Here is a 24,931-nt window from a genome sequence, read left to right as displayed (position 1 = left end):
GGTAAACGTACTCATTTCATCTTTGATTTCATTACTCTACTATACGATAGTTACTTATTATCTTTCGAGGAATGAAAGATCTTAACGAAGGGGTAATGTTGGGCTCGATATTTTCCTCTGTTTATTATCTATCTAATTCGTACGATACTGCGCATATTTGCCTCTATTCTCTGCGCTTTTCGTCATTATTCTGCGCATTCATAATACTTAACTACGCCGTAGCTATGATGTCATATTAGTATATAGGCCAAGCACTTACTGCGCAGCTCTACTGATACGTATATAAGGACGTAGGGAATCCCTGGAATAATCAGAGTATTCTCCCGCTAAATAATAGCCTCGCCAATTTCGAGACTCCGATAGTAAGCAGAATCTTCAACGTGTCCATGTGGCTAATCCACCTTTTCTGTTTATTTAGTACCAGCACATCGTTCATCGTGTTCAAAGTGCTATATTTACATGGTGATGATGATGGAGACAAAAGTACGTAATAAACAAACTTTCACCAATATTTGTGAACAACCGAGCACTCGAGCTAATAGAAGGCAGTTTTTCCAGGCCCACTCACACCACCGCAGCAGCAGTGCTAGCGCCAAGAGTGGCGCCCGTGACATACCCAGCGGCAGGAAGGGCGCCGCCCATCGTGACACTTTGACAGATAGCAAAGAGCGAGCCCGCCACCACATTTCCAATTGCAGCTTGGACCATCGCAGCGATGCTCCCTAGCAGGCCATCCAGCAGTGACATCAGCGATGTGGGGGGAGAAGACGATAGCCAACACGCACCGGCAACAGGACCAGCGTAGGGAGTGACATGGGTAGTGCTTGCCCGGGTAAACCTGTGACCCGACCCATGTCACACCCGCACGGGTGACCCGTATAGAGCCCGGGTGACCCGCCTGTAGACCCAGATTGGGTACGGGTATGCCGGCCGTGACGGCGGATAGGCCCGGGTATACCCATGGCTACCTGTTATGGGGAGCGTCAGAAATTCTCCTCCTGTTGCTATGGCAGACAACGAACTACTATCGTGGCCAAGTCACAGTGGTCGAAATCACTTTCACTATTCTCTTTTCATTGCAGTGCGCAGTACAACGATGCGCTTGGTCTGCCCAATTCTGTCCTAGTATCTTCTGTTTTCGCCCTCATTCCATTCCTCACCATGGCAATTTTTCCACTAGTTCACGATCCTGGCGATCCTGTCAGGTTCTCTGCAAAGCTTTGGTGCCCAGCATTTTCCAATATGATATTATGGTGTATATATATGGTGTGCTTGACTGACTGCAGCTCCACCGCCAGGGAACCTATTTGTACATGATGAGTTCCAGTGTGAAGAGCTCTCCAGCTCTTCGTGCCACAACAACCCGAAGTATCAGCTATCGGTGCAATGCATGGTATATGATCATAGCCATTCTTGTTCTCCTCCCTATTATCTCGACTGTGCCGGCTTGCATTGCACTGCATCCTCTCCTGGTTGATAGTACTACTGATTTCTATCATGATATCGCATTTATTGGCACTTTGATTCATGGCTACCTCACTGTAGCTTCACTGCTACTAGGTGAGCAATATTCTAAATTTCTGACACATGGTATTTGACGAGACACAAGGGGGATTCTCATTCCCGCACTTTCTTGCCCTCCATTGACTGTTCCCAGCTCGGGTGCGCTACCGCCGCCACCATGTCTCCAAGATGCGTCCACAACATTATCGCAAAGTCATCTCCCTCGCACCGTATACCATATTTGTCCTTGGTGCAGGAAGCGGGCGTTCTGTTCCTCTTCGTGAGTGAATCCTTTAAATTTCGGGCCATTGCCTATCGAGAACTGATTTGTGCTTTTATACTTGTCACGAACTCCACATCCGTGCAGGATATCATCTGCTTGCTGAAGCGGAGATGCCTGGTTCCAGCTGACCAGACATCCCTTTACTTGTATGCGGCGGTACCCCACACACGGTGGCTACGGCTCCACGAACGACTAGGAGAGCTTGGGTTGGGCCCGATGTCTCACGTTCATGTTCGCATACGTGTCCTTGGTGGATCCAACCCCTCCTCGTCACCGTCACCAAGCAGGGAGCCACACACTCCATCGCGTAAGTGAGCACGGCCTTCTACCGCACCAAGTGAGCTGCACACTCCATCGCGTAAGTGAGCGCGGCCTTCCACTGCACTAAGTCCATCCTCGGATGACTCTTCTGCAAAGAACACGCGAGCACGCACTGGTCTTGCTCGTACATCATCACCGTCGGCCGTGGTCATTGTATCTCCACCGAAACAGCGAAAGCGGAAGAGTCATACCTCTTCCGACTTGGAGGTTTGGGATATGCCTGACGACGAAATCATTGGTATGCCTCAAAATATGCTTGCAGAACATTGCTGACAGTTTGCGTTCAAAGCTCTCGCGCATAGTGCATGGAAGTCGAATGCATATGATCACTATAATATTACTCTCGAGCGGAACTTCACGAAGGATGAAAAGGCCGACCATCTCCTCTTCTGCTTCAAATGTAAATATGATCCCGCTAACCACCGAACCCAGTATCATGAGCGGAGCAAGACAAGCCAAGGCACGAAGAACCTTGACCGCTCCACGAAAGCCTGCTTCAAGTGGCGAGGTGTCGGGCCATCAGATGACCCCCATGCAGGTGCACAGCAGACTCTGATGAACGCAATCTCCAGGTATTCCGAAAGGGCTCACCGAGCCATCGTGGCACTGCACTGCGCTGCATCACACCGGCCTTTCCACAGTGTCGCGGACCCATATTACCTTGAAGAAGTGGAGCTTCTTCGCCCAGGAACTAAGGTACCCACACCACGCATGGTCTCACGGGATGTGCAGCAGATCTACCAAGAAGGCTCTAAGTTCATCAAAGAATACTTCTCAGTTAGTACTCCCCATCTGAACAATCTCTACCCGACGCTAACATATAGTGTTTACAGAAACTCGACGGAGCCATTCACCTCGTTATTGACGGGTGGACGGCGCCTTTCATGGCATCATATCTTGGCATCGTGGTAATCTGGTTTGATGGCGACAAACTCTGGCGCTCCATCTTGGAGTTCATTCAGTAAGTCATTCCTAATATCTCCAGTGTTCTTGATCCTCACAGCCCACTCTCATAGCTTAACTGAAAGGCATACTGGCCTGTATCTCGCGCAGAAGGTGGCGGACTGCGTGAAACAATTCGGCCTCCAGAAGAAGGTAAGTATGCTCCGCTGCATAAATTCACATGCACTGATACTGTATTCAGCTGCACACACTCTGCATGGACAATGCGAGTAACTGCGATGCAATTGCTACTGAGCTGGAGCCACTCGTTGATAGTTTCCGTGGTGCCATGTCGCGCACTCGTTGCTTCCCGCATACAGTAAATCTCATTGTCGAGGTAAGCCTGGTGCACGTTCTCATTGATTTTACCACTAACAGCCGTCGACAGGCATTCATCTCATTCTTCTTTAGGCAGCCCAAGAAGAAGAAGGTCGTGAAGGTTGCCGCGGGATCGAAGCCCAAACGACGTGGTGCTGGTGCACGCCAGCAAGCATCTGCACCTGAAGCACCACCACCCGGAGAGCCCGAGACTCAAGAGGTGGTGCTTGATTACGGGGACCCTTTGCATATCATTGACGAGACAGTGGATGGCACCCACGAAGATGATGATATCTCTGCTCTTGATGATGGGAAGGCTGCTCACGATGAGGCTGCAGTAAGTTCGGTACATGCTCAAGCAATTCGCATTGCACGGGAAGACTACCATATTACAATGACCGCACAAGAAGAATCCGATGCACAGAGTCTATTTACCAAGGTAGCAGGACTCGCTCGTCGCCTTCACGATTCACCCACCCTGCAGGAGAAATTCGAGAAGTTAGTTGATGCCCAAGCAGACCTTGTCAGAAGCAAGAATGCTCTTGACCATCGAGTAGCCATGAGATGGAACAGTGATTTCGCATGTCTGAATGCGCACATCCACTTCAAGACTCCTGTGCGACAGCTTACTAGTGACCTGAAGAATGAGCTACAGGGGTACGCGCTGACTAGGGAACAATGGTCGCTGGCTAAGCAGTTGGGGCCAGTTCTTGAGGTACGTCACAGTTACTCGGTAGATGGATTTGAGACCTGACGTTGAGGTAGATCTTCCAAGATCTCACGGACCTCTTCTCACAAGCCGAAGTTCCCTTGATACACGAGACAGTCCCGATGCTGGAGCAGCTCGAACATCAACTTACGGCAGTCCGCGATGATGTGGACGTGGAGTTGCCGTCTGTCATCCACATCGCAGCACAGGCTAGCCTGCTCGTCATCGGGAAGTACTATGCATTGACCGACGACATGGATGTATACCGGATCACTATTGGTTTGTCCACTATGCGTTGCTGTAACCATTATCACTAATCTCATTTGTACTGACCAGCCATGTGTCCTGACAAGAAGCTCGAGTGGTTCAACAAGAACCCCAATTGGCGAGCAGAAGATCGTACGGAAGCAGCACGCATCCTACGAGTGCGCTGGACCGAATCTTATGCTGGTGACTCAAATGGCATGTCTGTGAACACTCCCACTGTTTCGGTGATGGCATCCACATTGAAGGTATGGCGTCTCTTTGATGCTGAAGAGCAACACTGAGTGGCCTAACCTCATCCACTAGAGAGGAAAGTGGGCAAGCTCATTCCGGAATGAGCCCTCAACCAGCACACATCCCATTGACAGCATAGATGCCTATCTGGAGTTCCCGCTTGTCTCAAGAGATGATGTCAAACAGGCTAGTGGAGTCTTGGCATATTGGGCACAAGCATCGAAAATGTGTCCTCGCCTTGCTTGAATGACGCTCAACTTCCTCACTGCACCCAGTACGATCTTCTTTCCAGCTATATGTAGTCTGAATCTGATGCCTGTTGCAAGCATCATCTGTAGATGCCGAGCGAGCCTTTTCCGGAGGCCGTCTGACTGTCAACCACCTTCAGCACCAAACCTCGTCTCAGTCATTCAAAGCTCAGGTGGCAGTTGGGTCGTGGGCAGGAACTCCTCTATTGCACGATACAAAGACATGTGCCAGCTTTATTGGCGGTAAAAAACAGTTAACGAGTGCAAAGGGCAAGGAGCGGGAAGTGATGGACGTCGATTTGTAGCACACGGAAATAGTTTTATTGAATAATAACGAGAACGTAGTGCGGGTTACCCGCAGGTCATCAGCAAAAGTGCACTTTCGTTACCATCGGTTATATAGCATTATAATCTACGAAATCCATTACACTGATCAAAATTATTGAGCAAAGTTGTAATGGATAGTAACTTCTCTACGGTGGTTCCGAACTTTTCTCAATGTCTTAAATTATTCAGTAATCCATTCGCAATCAACATAATCTATTCGGAATGCCCGGAATACTTCGGACTTATTATAACGGATTCCAAGCTTTATAAGGTATTGTAATGCTATTGTAAGCAGTGATGACACCCGGGGAAAACTTACAATGGCTGTATGGATAATATTGTTTGTAGCCGGCACGGCACATTACGAGAAATGCAGTAATCATTGTACAATATTACATACGACAGAGGTGAGTACAAACATAGAGTCTACGAAGTCCACATGATCCCATGATACCGAACAGAGCAGGAGCACAGCGCGCAAGATGAGAAGGAGCACGACAGCCAAACACCACACTGGCACAAAGAGGGCAAAAGAAGTGAGCATCCGGAGACCGAGGGAAAGCACAAAGGACATGAGCAGTCGAGACGCAACAAGAAAGCACAGTTAGTGAGGAGGAGCAACGACGACAAGGAGAGGGAGCGAAGGTGAATGCTGATGGCTGATGAGAATGTCCAGGAGAGGGGCAGCAACCGCGGAGAGATACGAGGTCGGCAGTCTGCACGAACAGCTGTAAGACATTGTATGGCACGATACATATGTTGGCATACTTACCGACTATGGTGATGATGAACGTGAGGCTGCCTGACGGTAGTGTGCAGCACGTTGCTCTTTCAGAGTTGCGAGACCGTTGTGACCATTGCGGTGGTTTGCACGCTCATTCTCGTTGGCGTTGGCACGAAGGACCTGACTATAATAAAATGATTCATTAGACACGTCGTGACATGGATATGAATACGTACTCGGAGGATGCATATACCGAGTTTGGGCACCATCAATACCGGCGAGGCGGTGCCCAGAAACTGTGGGAGATATTATGAGTATCTATCATTGTCTGCACGATGCTTATACTTCACGACGCTCTCGAGATCAACACCAATGCAGACGGTACCGTGCAGACTCAACACCTGCCATCCGCCATCCGGGCGCATACTGCAACCCGCCTGCCCAGGAATCTTAGATCTGTGAGCATGTGAGCCCCCATCAGAAAAACCAAACTTTTCCTTAAGAGAGCACTTAAATGCCTTCAATGGACTTATCATCCTTATTTAAGGATATAAGGACAAAAAGGGCCTAAGCCATATTCCCTGAGTGTCTGAAATTTGACTTATTGACACTTATTTGAACACTTATAGCCTTAAATAAGGGTTGCCAGACCCAAAAGTCTAATTAAGTCCCTAAGAAAAATTTGGGTTTTCCTGATGCCCCCAGAGCATGCACCATGGCTGAACTCTCAGATGCATTGGAGTGGGCACAATGGTTAATTCGACATTCAACACTGTGAAAATTTTCCAGAACATCATTGGGCTCTTCGATGAACCGGAGAACTCACGCAAGTGATCCGATTCTACTCTCAAGTGTGAACAAATGAGAGGTACTTCTTATACTCTAATAGGCATGTGAGGAGCGGAAGAGCAAGAGCGCGTCGTCTTGGAAACGAGGCTCATAGGAAGTATCCTGGAGAAGGATCCTTCTGGAGTGCGATAGAAGGAGAGGAGAAGTTAGACATGGGCGGGAGCATGAGCAGCGTTGGCGTTAACCAATTCTGCGGTGTTGTTGTCATTGTTGTTGTCCTTGAAGCCATCAGTAAGGTGGGAGGATACAAGGAGAAGGGAAGAAGGAGTATTTGGCGCCAGATGGGACTCACCGTCCGTTATATACGCCCGGGCCAGGGTTATGAGAGAAAGAAGCTACGTCATCGCCTTTACTTCCAAATCGGGAAGAATCACTACGGGCCTAATAGGGCTTTGGATTACTGGTACGGTAGATCATTAGCTAGGTAGCCTGGGAAAGATAATTACCGGCAATATTGAGAAGCTTGACATGGAGCACTGGATGCCTCAAGACCCTATAGTATTAATGTATTCCCGGTGGATCTATACAGCGACAGAACTCGCAGTAAATAAACATAGTAGAGACTCGAAGGTGGCCTGCAAGCTGGGAAGAAAAGACAATGCACATCTCGGAGTGCGTCGAAGGAACGGTGAACCCGAACCCTAGTAGATCGCTATAGATTGCTCTCTGGACTTTACATCGTACGTGTACCTACCAGTCGACCATTTTTTTGGGTCTCCCTTCGTAGTTGCTCCTGTAATTTGACAAAAATTTGCCCAACCTTACAAGCCCTTACAACCTCACATAGCATTGTAGCACATTGTGATGCCATTGCAATTAATTGTCTACGTTACTGAGGGTTGCAATACATCGGGAACGATTACAGAGGTTGCAATACAACCCAATTATTCTGAAGGTTTACAATGTCATTCTAATCTGTTACCACATACCGCGGAGTATTACAATCGTCGTAATCCGTTGTAACAATTGTGCACTTTTGCTGATGGTAACCCACCTGCGACCCGCAGGTTAACCCGGGTGAAAGTCTACGGGTACGGGTTGGGTACGGTCAGGACCTCTCGATGGTAATTACCTGCGGGTTTGACCCGGATATAACCCGGGTTAACCCATGTCACTCCCTAGACCAGCGGCGCTGAAACCGAGGAGCCCTAGGATGGCCGGGGCGATGTATACTGCGAGACCCGCTCCAAGAGCGGCAGCCCCTACAACGAGAGCACCCTTCAGCACAATTCTATCCGCCACAACGCGTGCATATGTAAGCCTAGGCATGCGTAATAGAGGAAGTGCATGCATACCGTTGAACGCAACACTTGTGGAAGTGGAAGTCCAGCGAGAAAATACGGACGCTGTACACTTCATGGGCCTTCTCGATGTCCACGAATTGGCGGCAGATAGTGCACATCGGTTGGGACGAAGGATGATGAGAATGGTCCATTGCGATTGAACTGGAGAGCTGATAGAGTGCAGATCTCAAGCTTCAGCGGTACGGTCGCTGGCGGTGAGAGGCTTTGGTGAATGGTCAAACCCAGAGCGGCGCTCGAGCTCGTCGGTGGATTCGCAGCCCTTTATGCAGTTGAACTTCCAAGGCCAGGCCAGAATCGCTGCATCACCGAATTCCGAATCGAAGAAGCGGAAAGTTCATGCTGGGCTCGGATGCACATCTGCAGATCAGGTGGAGAAACACTCTCCGACTGCTGTATGTCAAACAAGTATCGGCCAATGTCAAACGCCACTTCTAGATATGGTCGCCCTTTGTCCTCATGGTGGGAAGGAGTGCCGTCAGCGCAGCCGTAATTAGTGCCAGGATTCCCCATAATCCGGAAGAAGTACTTAAGTATGTCGCTATCATAACGTAGCCAGATTTTGCAATGTGATCTCCTTCTGAGTCGAATTCTGGCAGCTCAAGTTGTACACACAGGCATCGACGCAGAAGGACTAGAGAGTATGGAAGATGTCGACTGAAGGCTCAAGACACGACAAGAGACACACGTTAATATATACACGGGCCTCGTCTTCTGCTTTGACTTCCTGACACCTATAAACGGCACCTAGACTCACTGCTTCTCGTTGAGGTATTGCACCCACCACTCCTCGAACGGCGTCCAGCCGAGACCTCCATATCCTTCCATCAGATCCTCTGTCTCACGCGTATACAGTTGGCAGTCCCGCGGGCGCGTTGTCACCGCGTCCTGGGGCATCCAAACAGTAGTTAGTACGGCGAAGAAACAGCCGCCAAGCGGATGAAAGACAATGGCTTACCTTCGGAGCCTCCGCATCGGCGATGATATGAACGTGGGGAACGCCGAGGATACGCGCAAAAACGAGGCATATCTCGTACTTTGTGAACGGCTCGCCTGCAGAGTAATGCAAGATAGGCGGGATGGCGCGATTCGGCGGTATTGCTGCAGTAGACACACAAGTCAGGCTAGTGACAAGGAGAGAAAACACTGGCGCGGAATTTACGTACATGTGAGCCGCACTAAAAAGTCTGCGATGTCAACGACGCACGTGGGGTATCGCGTGGCGTAGTGATCCATCTTATACTGTTTCCCAGACTGGTCTGCGACAACGTCCAAGAGGATATTTATGGCGCTATCTGTGTTCTTTGGCGCAGGACCGTACCTGTGTAAGTACTGTCAATATATCGGCATACCAGACAGAGCTGGGCATGATACTGGAAGATCACGGTGGAATATACACGTACAGTACCGGAACACGCAACACAATGCTTCGGCTTCCCAAGACGCCGAGGACAGCCAACTCGCCGTCGCGCTTGGTCTGTCCATACAAATTGACCGGATTTGTCTGTGCGGAGGGCGTGTACGGGGGCGATGTGCCGTCGAAGACATAGTCTAGCAAATAGTCGGCATCGTCGGCATCGTCGGCATCGTGTAATCAAAGAGCTTCCTTATAACACATACCGGTAGAGATATAGACAAGACCGAATTTCTGCGTCTTCGACAGCTGCGCGAGGTGCTCCGGAACTGAGGCATTCAACTAAGGTCCGATGAGTGCCGAATAGTTAGAATCTCTCTCCAGAACACCACCTTTCGCGCTCCCTCTGGATCCTATCTCGACAGCAGTAAGTATCCATCCCACCAGCTCTATGGGGGCATACTTTCTCGGCGACATCGGGGCGCCTTTCCGCCGCACAATGTATCACCCCTGATAGAAAATGATCGTGAATATCATTCACAGGACGAAAATGAGATCTACCGACAATCTGGCTTGAATTCAGCGAAGACGCGTTCGACCGATGGCGCGTCGAGAAGATCGAGCTGGCGGAACTCTTCCCCAGGTCGTGAATGAGCAAGGCCGAGAACTGTGTTTTCAGCAGATTTGAATGCTGCATATACAGCGGCCCCGAGCACGCCGGATGCGCCTGGTAGGTGAGGGTATGTTACCAACCGTCTAAGTACGCAGAATTAGGAAAGTCGTACGTGCCTGTCACAATAACTCGCATGACCTAGTATCGGCTCAAGGACTGTTTGGCTTGAACGTACAGAAACAGTCCGAGTCTTATTTCACAGGTGTTCTTTATTACGCTGGTCAGTTGGTGGATGATGGTGTTGGAAGGATTGTCCAGCCATTGTAGCCGCGGAGAAATAGCGGAGAAACACAGGGCCGCACGTGGCTTAGACGTGGAGACGGAGACACGTGCCAGGAATGTAGACGACATGACGTCACACAGACAACATATCCACTTGGACGGTTGCTAACCTTTTAGCGTCGTCGCTCAAGATGACACGGCCGAGCTCTCTGACTGGCCGTGCAATCAATGGAAAATGATATCACCGCACTTTGACCCTGATTTCGCTGCGAGGAAAGTCGCAGGATAAGCTGGTTTTCCTGTAAATTTCCTCTGATTATCCTATCAGGGTGTCTTTTAGTATCAGACTTTGAATTCGGGGCGAATTTGCCGCTCACGTGCTCGCGGTGTGAACGCGACGTCGACGCCAAGTTGTGACTTGCCGTTGCTCGTCTTGCCTTTGCTCATCGGTGCTCCCATTGTCGCTCCTTCCATCTCCGCTCTTTCTGTCACACACCAACCCAGTCTCTTCTTGCACCATCGTGGGTTCGCTTGTTGAAATGTGGTGTGTCCAGGTCGTCCTTTCGCACGAAGGCAGATGTCTCGATGCGTGATGCGTGTGTCATTGCATGCTCGAGCTCTCCGTACTGACTCAGAGTCCCGATACCTTACAGTCGCTTGCAAAAGTCGTGAGAATCCCGTGATTTTTTTTTAATTTCGCGCGTCGCGAAGTTCGACCAAAGGCGTCGTTGTAGCTCATTCATTACTCTAGCTATGTATGTAGTATGTATCGTGTACCAACAATAAAAATAGCCCGCAGACACCTGTGCAGAAATCGGGACTAACGGTGAACTCGGAGCACCGCGGTGGCAAATTTTGTGTGCGGTACACTGTCTCTCTGCTTCCTACTTCATGGCCAGGCACGGACGAAAGTCTGGTCATCTAACTGCTACACGGAAAAAACCTGGTCGACCTCCTGAGCAACCTGCGGAACTTGGACCAGATCCCAAACTTACACATCTGCTTCTCAAATTGCCTCCGCATCTTCCTCCCTCGCATCCGCCAGTGCAATCTCTCATCGAGAACTATATCAGTCCATCGTCTTCAAGCAGTAACGAGGATGTTCTGTATGGAGCGCAGGTGACACAGGATGATAACGATGATGGCGTTGTTCATAATTCTGAGACGGACGGAGATGACATCACTGTTACGGAACCAGCCTCTCAGTCAACTCAGGGAGATCATGGGAAGGTTATAACACCCCTACATGGTATGTCATCATTTATTCGTATTGTACAGGCCTTGATCTACATTCCACACACTCAGCACAACCGGTAGAAGTAGAATACATGGTGCCGAAGCATGACGGAAAGGCTATGAAGCGCGTACCGTTGTCTTCGGCCATGACCTGGGATATTGTCCGTGAGCGGCTGCGCATTGTGATGGGATATGACAATGTCGACGACATGGCGCTCTCGTATCGCCTCTCCAAGGATGCCAAGTCTGTCCGCAAGAGCCTCGAAGATGACAATGACTATCAGGGCATTGTCCAGTCCATGCAGAGTCATCGCCGGAATACCCGACCTCAGCAAGTAATTATATTGGATGACAGTGTATGTATCATCTTCTGATGCTTGCCAAGCTCTCACCTTCCAGATAGGTGAATGATTCAGAGCAGGAGTTGTCACAGCCCAAGGGTTCGCACAAGAAGGCACCCGGGATGAAAGCAGCCGCAGTCGCACATGCTTACGCCACTGTAGAGCATCAAAGCCAAATTGATGAAGTGGTGGAGGAGTTGAAAAGGCAGAATCCGAAGTGTAGTGAGCACGCCATGTCATGTTGGCTAGGGCATCCGTCTGGAGAGCACGTCCAGCTCACGGAGATGCGTTTTGCAGCTTGGGCAACTGACATTGTGAGTGCTTCTGTCTTGGAAGTGCACTGTACTCATCTCTTTTCATTCAGGTCAAGCAACTGTCACTTCCAGAAATGGAACGCACAGTGACCTATACCCATCCACCGAACAACCGGATGTTTGACGTACCTCCCTCGTTTCGTCATCAGCATGCCCCATCGGTGTCGAAGGCCCCTTCCACATCTATGCCTGTTCCTCCAATCATTATCAACATGCCTGAGATGTCTGGTTCTCACAAACATCTTATAGTATCTCCATCATCATCTGATCCTGTCAATCCTGCTGATGCTCCTTGGCCATCGCTCACCGACTTCCTTCTGCATGCAGTAACTGTAGACCGTCACAGTCGGAACTATCCTGCATATGAGCCAGGTCTTCGTCAAGCTGACCTTCTGGGCCCGGATGACATTGAGAAGTGTACGGAGGAGGAGCTGAAGAAGCATTGTGATATTCCCATTGGTGCTGGTCGATTCTTGATACATGAGGCTAAACTGGTTTGCAAGCAGATTCGACAACAGGCACAGATACCACAGAAGCGTTTCCGATTTGACTAGAGTACAACTTTTGAATTAGTCTCTACTTTATTGTATATATCCAGTATCTTTGAAGAACCCATATGCATCATCAGGAGTAATATGATCAAGTCCTTCCATCAGAAATACCCATGGATGTGCAGGGCCGTTGGTGCACCTCATGGCTGCACGTCCTTCAATGTAGTTTCGTCGTATCCATTCCTTCAGTTCATGGAACAGTTCTTCAATGGGCTGTAAGTCTGGAGAATATGGTGGTAGAAATATGTAGCGCATTCCACTATAACCCAACACAAAAGTGAATATAATATAGTGGGAGCTATAAACAACTGACCGTTCTACAATCATGTCCAAAGTCTCTTCGGAATGATGGATGCTCGCATTGTCAAGGAGAATGACACTATTTGGTGCAGGGAAAGGATTCATTCGGTCAAGTAATGTATGAATGAAGTGTCGGAATGTGATTGCATTGAATGATCCTTCAACAATGTTGACATGTAGTACACCATCGAGACTCAATGCGGGCAGAACAGAATATCTACACATACAAATCATTAGCTCATAAAATGTCCTTATCAGCATACACACCGAATACCACGTTCCAACGGCACTCTCTCAGAAGCCCGTACACCACTATAGGACCAGCCGAAGTTCCGCGTCATGTTACGAGTGTCCACCGCAGCCTCATCGACTGACACCAACTGGGCTGCATCATATTGCTGCACCGTATCAACAAAAAGTGCACGCCTTGCGTGGTCGCGTTCACGAGCAATCCGAGCAAGCTTAGATAGCACATGAATACATCCCGCATGTCAATAAGTGTCCAACTCACTCGTTTATGTGTAATGCCATTCCGATGAAGATACCGGCAAAGAGCAGCCAATGATATGTCTACATTTTGCAGCTCCAATTCTTCCTTCAACTCATCAAGATAGATGTTTGGCTGAATCTCGCAAACCTCCAGAATGAACTGCAGATCATTTTGAGATCAGTTCATGTCAATGTACAGCAAAACAACCCACCTCAACGTCGTCTCGGGTGAGTGCACGAGGCCGTCCGCTGCGAGTGGAAGTGTCATTGAAGGAGCCGGGTTCATGTTGTAGGGTGTGATAAACAGTCGATCGCGGGAGGGCTAGGAGGTACTCAATCTCTGAAGCAGCAAATCCAAGGTGAGCAAGATGTAAGACTCGTTCGTGAAGGTCGGCAGAATATTGCATACCAGGCATGCTGATCGCACAAGGGAAAGATTAGTGCATCGAGAGCAGTAATCGGGCTGCCGCGGTGCTCCGAGTTCACGGTTAGTCCTGATTTCTGCACAGGTGTCTGCGGGCAATTTTTATCATTTGCACGCGACATATACTACATACACAAGTAGAGTAACGAATGAGATACAGCGATACCTTTGGTCGAACTTCGCGACGCGCGAAATTAAAAAAAAATCACGGGATTCTCACGACTTTTGCAAGCGACTGTAACTCAGCTTCCTTTTTGTGCAGTTCTGGCCTCTTTCGTGTTGATGTGCCTCCAGATTTGCTTCGTGAATTGGACTGGTAGCGTGACTTCCCAAGTACCGCTTCTGTGGGCCCAGTGCTGCCTGTGTTCCCTGTGCTCACAGTGCGATGACGTTATTACAGTACCAAGCATCAATTATCATCATTGCCAGAATCGAGGGCACAATATCCTAAAAGATATGTTTTTCCTCTCAATTTGTATGACAATACCATTCACAAAGTACGTAGCTAGCATAGCTCTGATCTTCAGCGGAGCATACATATGGGACAAAAGATGTGAGTTTCCCTCTTACAGATCGAGATGGCAATTAATGCTGCATATATTCCGGCGAACGCAACATACTCTTACAGCTCCCAGCGAAATCGCCTCAGAACGCACAGACCCAGCATATATGCTGCAAAAAATGGATGGTAAGGTGCATATCATCTTCGTCTGAATTGACGTTATGCTCAATAATCTTGCCTGGAGTTTCCCCCTTACTCTCTTACCAGGCTAAGATATCACGAAGCAACCTTATAGTGTGGTCTGTAACTGCGCCAGTGAGCATTGTGTAACCCGATTGGTGACGGATTTTGTTGACATCTCTTACTAGTCATTCCGAGCAATGCCACGCACATGTAAGTGCGGAGTTTTGTCGGTAAGTTCAATAATTGGCACCACTTAGCGTAGCGAAGCGGAGGTATTGTTGGTGAGTGTCTAATTCGACAAGTACGGCATGCATACTGATATGTACGAAGGTCAGAGCCTTCGACTGATCAATATTCATATGCAGCCTTTCCGGTCGCTAGGTTGAGCAACGAGAGTGACACTCTCAGGCCCAGGGCTCCCCTGGGGCCTGGAAGTTGACCAATGGTATGGGCAGTCCTTTCCATTGTGCGCTGTGGCTGATAGCTATCTAGCTGTCCGATAAATATGCTTGTTTGTTGATGTCGCCGCTGTGATCCTGTTGAAGGTGGTCCACTCTGAACCAATACCCTAGCGGCGCGAAGTCGGGTCTCATCTCACATCGTGTGCACCAAGTGTGCGTTATGTCCTGTATCCTCTTTGCATAGTAAACTTCTAGATTATGTGCTTAATATACAAGCTGTTACAATGGCCATTTTATGAGCAATTTACTTCAGTGCTGTGTGAGAAAACAAGCAAGGGTAGCTAGGGGCCGAAAGCGAGCCCTGCGGATGGCGGTCAAAACAAAGTCGAAGGAAAATCACAGGAAATGGAACAAATCCTGCGAATTTCCTGAAGTTTTGCTCCGAAGTGAATTTGAGGGACATTCGCAGGAAAGTTTGACTTTCCTTCGAATTTCCTACCAGCGAATTTCGCTCAAAGTGCGGTGATATTGTTTTCATTAGTTCTTTCGATGTCAGCATGATTTTGTCTCTTAAGATCTAAACTATTATTTTCTGTGATTTACGCCTATCTCTGATGTGGCGTAGATCGTGATGCCGGGACGAGCGTACCTCCCTCCCCACACGTTAGTTGAGAACGGTCACTGGCCACCGTTGGAAGGAGGTTCAGGAATTTACTGGCCGGCTCGCTTGCTGTGCTATGTTTGCTGACCACACAAGCGAGCTGGATGCCTACGTCTCCTAGGTCGAACAGTGAAATCAAAACGCAGTCCTGCGTGTCTTCAATATTCTTCATTCACCGACCAAATCTGCTTGGCACCGCTCAGAATTCTCCTGGAACTCCGACTCGTCAAGATGTCGGCGTAGTGCTGCTGGAATGAAATCATCCGAAGTAACAGTGTTGCTCTACGACGTTGGAAGGATTTGAATGCCCGGAGGCTGTACATGTCAAGCAGAGGTTTCATTGATCTATCAGCCATGTTGATCAGCATCGCTGGACTTGGAGATACTGTAATTCAACTTCTGCTGTGCTCTTACGATGAGTCTGCATAGTCACTTCGGTTGTCATTCACCGTCTGTGGCGTTGTATAAATGTCGACTGGCAGTGGTCTCTTCGCTTTTTCTTTACTTTCTCTCCCAAGTACAGGTGCCGGTTGGTAAGGGCTAGTGTATTTTCCAGGCATGTAACAGCTCACAAACGGCCGATTTGTAGCCTTACTTCTCCTTTATTTTTTCACGCTTTGCAACTCGCTTAACGACCAGCTCGATATTTCATCGTGCGCTTCTATCTCCTTACTGGTATTGTCAACCGCTGTGCCGTCTCTGGGACAGTATATGTATGTGCTTGCGTCTCTATACCATTTTGCTACTACTGAACTTCCATAGCTCCGTGCCGAGGGATTTCCAAATGTACGCCTGCCGCTCTTCTTCTACGCCGGATGCAGCTCACATGGAGATATGCAGGATCCAGCCGAATGCGTAAGTAACCGCGGGTCGTGCATTCTGGCTTCTCGCTGACCTGACTCACCATCAAGACGCGACTATGAGATGCAGTAAATGTCCCTTCTTGATTCATCATGCTGCAAGTGATGCCTCTAGGCTGCTCGTGCGGTTCGATGATGACCTCTGGTGCGTCCTTTCACGCTCCGTGCCGATCGTAATGTCATCGCTGACCCACACGGGACTGAGACTGCTGCCCACCGGGCCGCAGTGGTTCACGCGAGCCATCCCCCCAGAGCAAATGCACGCAGCGCAGCGGCTACGGTCCTCGCCAGAGCTTCGTAAGATCCCGTTGTCTAATATTCGATTGCTTCTAATATGCGTCGATTCAGCCGTTCGGCAGCCGATGCAATGGCAGCTGCACAAAAGGCAGCTATGGTTGCACAATCGGCTTCTGCCGCTGCACAGATTGCTCAGAGTGTAGCTAGTATGAAAATGGCACACAAGTAAGCCCCATTGATGTGATGCAGAATTGAGCATATGCATATAGGCTTCGCGCAGAGTCCGCCGCCGCACACAAGGCTGCGGAAGACGTACATAATACTGCCGCCGCTGCACTCAGTACCATGGCGGCTGCTGCTAAGAATCAAGCCTCTGCACAGGCGTACCACTCTGCAGCTAACGCACACCGCTACGCTGCGCGCGCATACGCGTACGTGCTCTCAAATCCCGCCCATCAATTAGCAACTGAGCTATGGCGTGCACGTAGTGCATACAACAATGCACCCGCGGCTGCCAAGGACCAGGCTGCGGCCATAGCGCAACACGCCACCGCACAGGCGCACTTGGCTACTGCAGACGCGTCCTATTCTTGATCTGGTGGGCCAAGTCAATGGGGCAGAGCGGTGCGAGAGGTTATTAAGTATATCAGAGATGAGAGAAATTGTTCGTCTAAGTTGTGATTGTTGGTGCCCTCGAGTGGGGGTGGTGAGTCCATATTCAATCTGGTGCTCAAAATTGAATGTCCAATGTGAACAGACACACGAACAGACGGATTCTTGGTTTGACATGCAACTCTTTTGGCAGGCTCTATGCAGTACTCGAGGTTCAGCAAACGCCTGTTAACCCCACCCTTCCTCGTTCAATACTGTATTCAGCCTTAATTCATACAGTAATTGGTAAGAAAGGTCTCTGTTAACAACTCGAAAGGCCGCCAGGTACCGGCGGAACTTGCGCGGAGAGTCTGAGAGCGGACAGAATTGCCACAAAACAAAACGCACCCAACAAACGTGTAAAAGGGACTTTCACTTGTGGGTAGGGAAAGCTTGCTCTCCGAGCAAGAATCTATTCCTGGAGTACGCAATCTTTGTCGAGTGTCATCACCGCGTCACTTTCCACATCCATCCTCGTGCTGAAAGTATTCCATCTGAAGACCTTCCGAAAAGCCATCTTCGTCCACTGCTCTTTGCCAATTTTCTTTTTTTCCTTCTCGAAGCACAGCGGAAAGTGAGGCTGCTTACCCCCCACGAGGATGATACATATGAACAACTTTGGAGGCCTCTGCCCGCACGAGGGCTCTTGCAGGGACGGTCTGTGAAGACCATGATCACACCTGGGAGTGCAGGATATCAGACTTGCGATCCGTTCGGGATTCTGCGTCCCCTCGCGTTCGTGAGTGTTGGCAGATTGTTCCTACGATAACCGTCGAGGTGGTCAATCATCCGTGTGTGCCCTAATCAAAGATGGAAACACACCGACGTGGGGCCGTGGCCCTGGTCGATAGGCTGTGTCTGCATCACGGATCAGCCAACTGTGTCATTATTGCGAGTCAGAGTTGTTGCTCCGCGTAGCACACCGTACACGGGAGTGGGCGGCTGGCGGGCCTGGTATTGGCGGCGAGTCCGAGTGTATTATAGTGCTGTGCGGTTACTACACAAGGCGCGAATCTCGAAAGACGGGCGCTGTAGCAGTCGACGAGAGAGCTCACGGCGGGATGCAACACCTCGACGACGACGCCGCAGCTGCACCGAGGGGGCGACAGAGCGGTAACGTGGAGTTTAAGACGACGTTCGTCTAATGACGCCCCAGCGTATTCTGCTTGCGATGACATAGACGGCACCAAAGGGGGGAGGGTACAAGACAATCTCGACGAGTGGACGTAAGGTGGGTGAGAGGTCAAGGAGAACAACAGCCAACCAGGCTAAAAGCAGCCCCTACGTGCTGCAAGGAATACTGATGGTCAACGCCGCTGCCTCGAGGAGAGGCGACGAAGTTTTAGACTGGAAGAGCCACGTCCGTCCAGGTTGAGATTAATTATACGGTCACCGGGTGTCGCCCGGTTTGTAAAGACGGGAGATAGACAAGACCACAGGGAGGTGATTGGTACGATGCAATCTTCTGAGAGCACCATTCGAACTATTTGCTTGCGATCCTCCCTTCGATCTCGCGGTATAGTTATGCCGATACGGCCAACGTGAGCTCTATCCATCAGTCTATCTCTGGACTAATGACTACACACCTTCCTCGAGTGGAAAAGAACGCGGGACCGAGTAATACGCGGAAAGAGTTGCCACGAGAGCGCCGCACGGCTGATGATCAGAGGGCCAGACGGAGGAGTTCTCATGACAGGATAGGGCAGAACGAGGCTCCAGCGAACCTTGCGAGTTGTCTTCGAGTGGAAAGGAGCGTGCAGGACGTCAGGAGTTCAACGTTCACCGTCCAGGCGATGTCATGTAGACGTTTGGGGATTCCGAGCTACTCCGTATCAGATAAGGCTCGATAATTGCGAGCCTGAGAGTACTTGACTACTCTCGAGGCTTCGGTGAGGACTGTTAGAGGAAGAGAGTATGCAGGACGTCCATCCTGTATGTGAGGGTGTCCACGCAGAGCTCTCGCTGTTCTGTGGCGAGCTTGCGAGGATTCCGAGGATACGAGGGCCGGAGCGGTGGCGTGAGAAACGGCAGAGAAAGCGGCATCAATCGACCGGGCAGCGGCAGCACTCCTTTTCTTGTTGTCCACAGTACTTAGCCTCTGCGTCAGACCCGTGTCTCTCCTTTTTACACCAGCCCCTCGAACGCTTCACCGGCTTGCTCCACCGCGCAAGCTTCGAACGTTCACGACCTGCCGTTACAACCCGATCGCTGACCGCCCAGCAAGCCATGTCGACCGACTACGAAAAGCCCGGGACCGGCGAGGAGGACGAGCATATGCAGCAGCTCGAGGTACCCGACGAGAAGGTGCTGGACGGCGCGCTCCCGTCGCCCGTCTCCGCACCCGTGCCGCGCTCGTCCAAGTCCACCAAGCTCTCCGCCGCTGCCATCATCCCGATATGGATCGTCCTCAGCTCGTCGGTCATCATCTACAACAACTACCTGTACAACACGCTAGAGTTCCGCTTCCCCGTCTTCCTCGTCACCTGGCACCTCACATTTGCCGTGAGTGGTTTTCTCCTGAGTCCTGTCTGCATCGGTGTGCTGTCAGACATGGAGAAGTTGGGAGGGGTGTGAGATATACAGGGGTATCTCGCTGGTGTAAGAGCGGCAAGTCGCCGCGTCGAGTGCTCTTTTTCTGTCGCCGGCGAGAAGGGTTCTGCTCGGGAGCTCCTTCGGTGCTGCCACGCGGGGTTGACTTGTGGGCGTACGAGTCTGGATCCTTATCGCGGGGTCTGTGCACTGCCAAATGCGAGCGGGCGCACAACATCGTTTAACAACGTCGCCATTCTCCCTTTCGTACCACGCTGGTTGCCATTTTTCTCGTCCACGCGGATGGTCTCAGTGCGGGCATGGAAGACCGCCTAGGGCTAGATATGTTCGGGACGGCGACGCCCTCATGTTTCATCTTCGTTGCGATCGCTGGTTCCTGGCTCCTGTTCTTCTCTCGTGCGGCCGGGAGCGTCCCCATGACTGGGTGCGCCCTGTGGGCTGTTAGCGGACGCGCGGCGAGGATCGCAGATGACGGCATTTGCCTTTTTGGCTCTTGCACAGATTGCCTTTTCGTGCGGGTGTCAGTTCCTGTCACTTACTCTGGGCGCCTGTTACACGACGTGGGACACGCCTCGCCACAATCACTGACCATCTGATCCCGTAGGCCATTGGCACACGCGTCCTGCAGCGCACGACGCACCTGCTCGACGGCGCCAAGGATGTGCACGTCTCTAAGGACATGTTCCTGCGTTCCATCCTCCCCATCGGTTTTCTCTTCAGCGGGTCCCTCATCCTCAGCAACACCGCCTACCTCTATCTCAGCGTCGCATACATCCAGATGCTCAAGGTGCGCTTCGTCCCGACTTTGCTCTTTATGTACCATAATTTTCGGTGTGCGCGCAGGCGTTCAACCCCGTCGCAATCCTGCTCATCTCGTGGACGTTCCGCATACAAGACCCGAACAAGAAGCTCGCCATGATCGTGTTCATGATCTCTGCGGGCGTCGCGCTCGCGTCGCACGGCGAGCTGCGCTTCAACCTCATCGGCTTCCTCACCCAGGCCGCCGCCGTCGCTGTACGTGCTCCCGCGCTTGTCACCTGTTCGCGTTTTAGAGTGCTGACGCTGCGCAGTTCGAGTCGTCGCGACTGGTGATGATCGAGATCCTGCTGCACGGCCTGAAGATGGACCCGCTCGTGTCGCTGCACTACTACGCGCCCGTCTGCGCGCTCATCAACCTGCTCGTGCTCCCGCTGACGGAAGGGCTCGCGCCATTTTACGAGGTGATGCGTGTCGGGTGCGTTTCGGCCTGTCGTTACACTGCCAGAATGGCTGATGCGTTCCCGCCAGGCCGCTGGTGCTGCTGTCGAACGCGTGCATCGCGTTCATGCTCAACGTCGCGGCGGTGTTCCTCATCGGTGCGGGGAGCGGGCTCGTGCTCACGCTCGCGGGCGTGTTCAAGGATATACTGCTCATCACTGGCTCGGTGCTCATTTTTGGCGCGATGGTCACGCCGCTGCAGGTCGTCGGTGCGTTGTCTCCGCGTTCTGTTGTTCGCCTGCCGGAGTGCTTACCCGTATGTGCGTAGGATATTCCATCGCGCTGTGCGGGCTCGTCCTCTACAAGACCTCGGGAAGCAAATAGAGTTTGACGTCACGGACATCGCTATCACCCCTGCACCCCGGCTCGTCCACGTACCCATACACATATTTTGTTACGCCTTACGGAACAATCACCGCACGACTCACCATCCCCCTCACACTCTCCCTCTCCCTCGGGTGGTCTTGGATATTGTAAGCAAGCACTAGAAATATTGATATATATATGCGCACATACATACACTGCATCCTATTCCTCTTCCTCCTCTTACTCTTAGCCTTAGTCTTCCTCCGCTTATTCTGTTGGCGCTGTGTCGGGTGGGGGGAGGGGTGAGGTTGGAGGGTTGATTGCGTAGAGTTTGTGGTATGGAATGGTGTGGTGTGTCGTGCTATGATGACCTCGCGGTGGGCGCCGCGATGGACACTGGATGTTCGACGGCGCTCAGGTTCGAATTGCACTCGGAGGATCCCACCGCTTCGCCTCTCCGAGTTCAAGTTCTGCGGTTGGGACAACCGTTCCGTCTTCAGGGTGAAATGGTAGATTATGCGGCAGATGAGTAGGCCTGAACTGGGACATCGACCATCATCGTAGGCGTAGCTGTGCAGAGAACGACCTGAGGCTGATTTCACATTACCGTCAGGGAGCCATGACAGTCGTCTTCGGGAGACTCATCTCACGTCTGGGCATGGGCTTGAGTGCAGAGTGCAGAGTCGATTAGTCTTCCATGACTCGTCGAGTTCCGCGTCCAGCTCGGTGGGAACGTCAAACTCGCACTTGCGCAGTGTCGCTGATACGACTACCAGTATGGTGTGGGTCATCACTTCCAGCTTGAACGGTATGAGCAGAGCCGGCGGCGCCACGGTAATTAATGATGACAAGAAAAGAAGAGACGGCGGGTATTGGCCAGTCGGATATCCAGTGTTCTAACTTCTTGTGAAGAGTCCGCCTTAGCGAGATACGAACGATAGCAGAGCTTGGATGCCACAACGGACTGAGCAAGTAAATAGATGCGGCAGGTAGGCCCATCTGAGAGTTATTTGAAGGCTGAGCTGGCTTGCCCAGTGGGCAGGAAGAGAGGGAGAGAGAGAAAGAGAGTACGCAAAGAGGTGTGCTCACGATCAGGGTGTCGACCGAGGATTGAGGGCTTGTGCATTGACGAAGAGCGGTACGAGAGCCCGAATATGCGAAGGCTCGTATCCCACCGCCTGCCCCGACGGTTCTTCCACGATTCGTCGGGTTCTACGTTGGCTTTGAAGGGAACGATAACTCGGGCTTGCGCAGAGTCCGGCGCGGTATCGTAGAGGGCTGGTAGTAGCAGCAAGGCACTTAAGCCCGCGGATATCTGGCCGGATATCTAATCCAGTGATGGTTACTTGTAAAGTGCGCTCACCACTGGTGACGGAACCGCAGGCAGGACACAGCACTGCGTGGAGAGTAAACCGTACTTAGCCCAAGCTGAAAGAGTGCGCCGGAGCCAGCGAGGCCCTCACTTTTGACGGATCAGCTGGGTGACCCGGTGGCCCGATGAGATCCGTGCGTTGAGTATTGTGGAAAGATATTCTGCTTCGTATTCCATGTTCCAGGATATTCGCGTTACGACTTATCGCAGCGAACCAGAAATGTGAGTGCCGTTATAGTAATGAAACCAGCTCGCAGGCCGCAACGTTCTGGTGGCGAGTGGCGGATTGTGGTGTGGCGCAGTGTAAACAACAAGGACATAAGGCCGCCGAGATTTGCAACGTTTCGGTCCCAAACCTCTACCCTAGACCACGATGGCCACCGTGCTCTTGCATTCTGACTGCATTGAAGGAACCTCGCTGTCTCTGAGGACGTTCTCGGAAAACGTGCAATCGCATCAGCAGCAGAACTGTAAGTACAAGCTCGTGAAAGCGACGCACTACAAGGAGCGGACTGTTCTGGGTAAGCGTTGGACATACGTCCTGGGATTAACGCCGTTCGTTGACGCGCGGTGAAAAGGGCACGAGTTCCTGGTTCTTGATATCTTCGACGGGGAAAAGGTGGTGTATCTGCGCGTCGAGCGGCGGCCTATTACAAACAAGCGGGAAAGACTGTCGACGACGGCCACCGACGATCAGATCAGCCGCGCACCGCGCAACTTTGATCCTTTAAGCTTCCACAAGATCCTGACGATGCGCTGCCCCGCGAAACCGGTCTTCTCCCTCTCCGACGTGTGCTCCGTCTTTGATATGATAGGCGACACCTCGGCGGACTGTCCCGTCGAGTACCAATGTTACCGGTTCTGCGCGATGTTCCTCTCGGACCTCGAGACGAAGGTGAAAGTGGCCAAGAACCATGGGAGGGACTACGGCCTACGCGGGACCTTCGGCAAGGCGGGCAGAGTGCCGGAGGACGCTCCGGCATCGGTAAAGACGGACATCGACGAGTACAACGAGAGGCCGAGCAATAGGGAAGACGCGAAACGGCGCGCTGTCAAGCAATTATTCTCCGTCGCGGTGGAACAGAGGCAGCGGAGCAGCGCCGACGCGGCAAAGAAGACGCTGGAGGCAATCAGCCCGTTTCTCGAGACTAGTGTAGATAAGGAGAAGACATCGAAGCTGGCCATCAAGTCTGCGGTGTCTGCGATGCTCGGGCCCCAAGAAGGAGGACATATATAGTCACTTCTCCGTCGTCGTTGCTGGGAACCCTGGTCCAGTGAAGGTATATTTGAGAGCGTGAGGTTACGAGCAGTTGGTTATCGTAACTATGCAGTATCTGTCAGTTACGTCTCAGTGTTATTTAACTATGAGCCGATGAATAATGCACACCTACTATCGACTCACGGACGAGGAGTCCCAGAGACACTCTAAAAGGTCAAAGTGAGTTGGCTAATACACCATCGGAGCGTAAAAGATGATCTCTACCCATATGCCCGCCCGCTCCTCATTTGGATAAGAACTGGGCGCGATACTTAACCTCGGTGAAATGCATCTTAAGCGATCTGCGAGCACGAATCTGTGATCCTCGAGGAAGCGCTGGACATTCAGCGGGCTCATAAAGTAGATGTAGAAGTGTCACAGTCAATATGAAGGGACAGAGATATGATTTCCTGGATAGCATTGTCAGACAATCGATTGAAATACACCCTTCATGCTCCTCCCTTCGTTCAGTGCACTATCACATCGGTTATGCAATCACAGTACAGAGATGCATCGAGATACTCACCCGCTGACATTTATGTTATGAGAGCTAACAAGAGGTCTTTTTCCCGCTACCTTTGGTAGTGGGTCTTGCTGCATCTTTCGTCACGCAGGGGCCCCGCCAAAAACTGTCAGTTTTGGAGGTCCTAAACTATACAAAAGATTGAAAGGTCTACAAAATGCTTCCTAAGCTTTACTAACTGTGGGATGCTTCGTAAGCCTTACTAAGCGTCCGAATCTTTCGCCGCGCATCCTCCACGTCGAC

The 24,931-nt window shown here is 51.1% G+C and overlaps 10 protein-coding genes across 10 annotated transcripts; 6 read left to right on the top strand and 4 right to left on the bottom strand.

Moving 5' to 3' along the window:
- Window positions 1-1,681: 1,681 nt before the first annotated feature.
- On the top strand, window positions 1,682-4,624 carry SCP_0509180 (Putative AC; the record flags this gene model as incomplete). The annotated part of the gene is made up of 10 exons (XM_027758973.1): window positions 1,682-1,783; window positions 1,871-2,097; window positions 2,176-2,345; window positions 2,397-2,884; window positions 2,941-3,068; window positions 3,124-3,202; window positions 3,252-3,386; window positions 3,438-4,082; window positions 4,133-4,355; window positions 4,413-4,624. The coding sequence occupies 10 exons, from the start codon at window positions 1,682-1,684 to the stop codon at window positions 4,622-4,624; spliced, it is 2,409 nt and encodes an 802-aa protein (XP_027614774.1).
- Window positions 4,625-7,823: 3,199 nt separating this feature from the next.
- On the bottom strand, window positions 7,824-8,124 carry SCP_0509170 (hypothetical protein; the record flags this gene model as incomplete). Its single annotated transcript, XM_027758972.1, has 2 exons — window positions 7,824-7,953; window positions 8,018-8,124. The coding sequence occupies 2 exons, from the start codon at window positions 8,122-8,124 to the stop codon at window positions 7,824-7,826; spliced, it is 237 nt and encodes a 78-aa protein (XP_027614773.1).
- A 652-nt stretch (window positions 8,125-8,776) lies between these two features.
- Window positions 8,777-10,185, bottom strand: SCP_0509160 (Methionine adenosyltransferase 2 subunit beta; the record flags this gene model as incomplete). The annotated part of the gene is made up of 9 exons (XM_027758971.1): window positions 8,777-8,911; window positions 8,982-9,124; window positions 9,190-9,344; window positions 9,427-9,574; window positions 9,644-9,719; window positions 9,770-9,790; window positions 9,841-9,887; window positions 9,943-10,104; window positions 10,167-10,185. 9 exons carry the CDS (start codon window positions 10,183-10,185, stop codon window positions 8,777-8,779), a joined length of 906 nt encoding a protein of 301 aa, XP_027614772.1.
- A 978-nt stretch (window positions 10,186-11,163) lies between these two features.
- SCP_0509150 (hypothetical protein) lies at window positions 11,164-12,717 on the top strand (the record flags this gene model as incomplete). The annotated part of the gene is made up of 4 exons (XM_027758970.1): window positions 11,164-11,521; window positions 11,578-11,864; window positions 11,912-12,163; window positions 12,214-12,717. 4 exons carry the CDS (start codon window positions 11,164-11,166, stop codon window positions 12,715-12,717), a joined length of 1,401 nt encoding a protein of 466 aa, XP_027614771.1.
- A 27-nt stretch (window positions 12,718-12,744) lies between these two features.
- Window positions 12,745-13,919, bottom strand: SCP_0509140 (hypothetical protein; the record flags this gene model as incomplete). The annotated part of the gene is made up of 6 exons (XM_027758969.1): window positions 12,745-12,973; window positions 13,028-13,231; window positions 13,282-13,475; window positions 13,526-13,663; window positions 13,716-13,843; window positions 13,913-13,919. 6 exons carry the CDS (start codon window positions 13,917-13,919, stop codon window positions 12,745-12,747), a joined length of 900 nt encoding a protein of 299 aa, XP_027614770.1.
- Window positions 13,920-14,404: 485 nt separating this feature from the next.
- SCP_0509130 (hypothetical protein) lies at window positions 14,405-14,998 on the top strand (the record flags this gene model as incomplete). Its single annotated transcript, XM_027758968.1, has 5 exons — window positions 14,405-14,480; window positions 14,556-14,615; window positions 14,674-14,744; window positions 14,798-14,842; window positions 14,978-14,998. The coding sequence occupies 5 exons, from the start codon at window positions 14,405-14,407 to the stop codon at window positions 14,996-14,998; spliced, it is 273 nt and encodes a 90-aa protein (XP_027614769.1).
- A 2,118-nt stretch (window positions 14,999-17,116) lies between these two features.
- SCP_0509120 (hypothetical protein) lies at window positions 17,117-17,365 on the top strand (the record flags this gene model as incomplete). The annotated part of the gene is made up of 2 exons (XM_027758967.1): window positions 17,117-17,202; window positions 17,260-17,365. The coding sequence occupies 2 exons, from the start codon at window positions 17,117-17,119 to the stop codon at window positions 17,363-17,365; spliced, it is 192 nt and encodes a 63-aa protein (XP_027614768.1).
- A 469-nt stretch (window positions 17,366-17,834) lies between these two features.
- On the bottom strand, window positions 17,835-18,286 carry SCP_0509110 (hypothetical protein; the record flags this gene model as incomplete). Its single annotated transcript, XM_027758966.1, has 2 exons — window positions 17,835-18,182; window positions 18,245-18,286. 2 exons carry the CDS (start codon window positions 18,284-18,286, stop codon window positions 17,835-17,837), a joined length of 390 nt encoding a protein of 129 aa, XP_027614767.1.
- A 1,362-nt stretch (window positions 18,287-19,648) lies between these two features.
- Window positions 19,649-21,553, top strand: SCP_0509100 (predicted protein; the record flags this gene model as incomplete). The annotated part of the gene is made up of 6 exons (XM_027758965.1): window positions 19,649-19,924; window positions 20,577-20,759; window positions 20,816-20,986; window positions 21,043-21,206; window positions 21,260-21,438; window positions 21,498-21,553. 6 exons carry the CDS (start codon window positions 19,649-19,651, stop codon window positions 21,551-21,553), a joined length of 1,029 nt encoding a protein of 342 aa, XP_027614766.1.
- A 1,727-nt stretch (window positions 21,554-23,280) lies between these two features.
- SCP_0509090 (hypothetical protein) lies at window positions 23,281-24,144 on the top strand (the record flags this gene model as incomplete). The annotated part of the gene is made up of 2 exons (XM_027758964.1): window positions 23,281-23,428; window positions 23,486-24,144. 2 exons carry the CDS (start codon window positions 23,281-23,283, stop codon window positions 24,142-24,144), a joined length of 807 nt encoding a protein of 268 aa, XP_027614765.1.
- Between the last annotated feature and the right edge of the window lie 787 nt (window positions 24,145-24,931).

The sequence above is a fragment of the Sparassis crispa genome, assembly GCF_003851025.1.
Source record: "Sparassis crispa DNA, contig_000004F, whole genome shotgun sequence".
Taxonomy (NCBI): domain Eukaryota; kingdom Fungi; phylum Basidiomycota; class Agaricomycetes; order Polyporales; family Sparassidaceae; genus Sparassis; species Sparassis crispa.
This window is presented reverse-complemented; position numbering and strand designations above follow the sequence as displayed.